The sequence below is a fragment of the Nanorana parkeri genome, unplaced genomic scaffold (genome assembly GCF_000935625.1).
Source record: "Nanorana parkeri isolate BGI_ZX_2015 unplaced genomic scaffold, ASM93562v1 scaffold4345, whole genome shotgun sequence".
Taxonomy (NCBI): domain Eukaryota; kingdom Metazoa; phylum Chordata; class Amphibia; order Anura; family Dicroglossidae; genus Nanorana; species Nanorana parkeri.
The window spans coordinates 14,974-15,743 of NW_017310608.1; the positions used below are offsets into that span (position 1 = coordinate 14,974).

A 770-nucleotide genomic window follows, 5' to 3' on the forward strand; every position below is an offset into this window, starting at 1 on the left:
CAGGGGGATGGGCCCAGCTCGGCCCAGTGCCCCCCCCCCCATAGTCTGCAATGTATTCACCGCCCAGAAGTTGTCCTAGTGGGGATAAGACACTGGTAGCCACCACGTCACCTCGGGGAGCCCTACAGACACTCACCTCCGTGGCTCCTATTATGGAGTAGGCATGACCCAGGACCAGTCCATCCTCATTCACCTGTCCAATGACCCCGCGCTCACCCACCTTCCAGGAGACAGAGAGAGGGATGAGCTCAGGGGGAGTGCGAGGAACAATTCTACTGTCTGTGCTCCTCACCTCTATATAGCAGGCCATGGGAAAGCCCCTCTGTTCTGATTGGACAATCAAGTCCCAGATATCCTCTGAGGTGTGTCTGCTCAGACTGACCGTCTCCGCAATGCCTCCAGTGAAGTCCTCCAGAGCCTCGGGGATCGTCCCTCCTTCCAGTGCTGAATACCCTCCGCTTACCCTGCACACAGAACTCAGCATGTGTGACATCACTAATATTGTGGAGGAGGAGCTAATATATTGCTCAATCAATACATTTCACTGACATCCCTCAACCCTCATCTCATGGACATCACACCTCCTCTCATGGACATCACACCTCATCTCATGGACATCACACCTCATCTCATAGACATCACACCTCATCTCATGGACATCACACCTCCTCTCATGGACATCACACCTCATCTCATATACATCACACCTCATCTCATGGACATCACACTTCATCTCATGGACATCACACCTCATCTCATGGACATCACAC

At 52.9% G+C, this 770-nt stretch overlaps 1 protein-coding gene across 1 annotated transcript in view; it reads right to left on the reverse strand.

The window, feature by feature from the left end:
* The window catches only part of LOC108803857 (calpain-1 catalytic subunit-like), a gene marked incomplete at its 5' end in the record, with an annotated part of 6,255 nt that overhangs the window by 3,686 nt on the left and 1,799 nt on the right, over window positions 1–770 (reverse strand). The window contains one exon of the mRNA XM_018575655.1: window positions 137–464. Coding sequence (XP_018431157.1) covers window positions 137–464 — 328 coding nt within the window. The remainder of the gene's footprint in view (window positions 1–136; window positions 465–770) is intronic.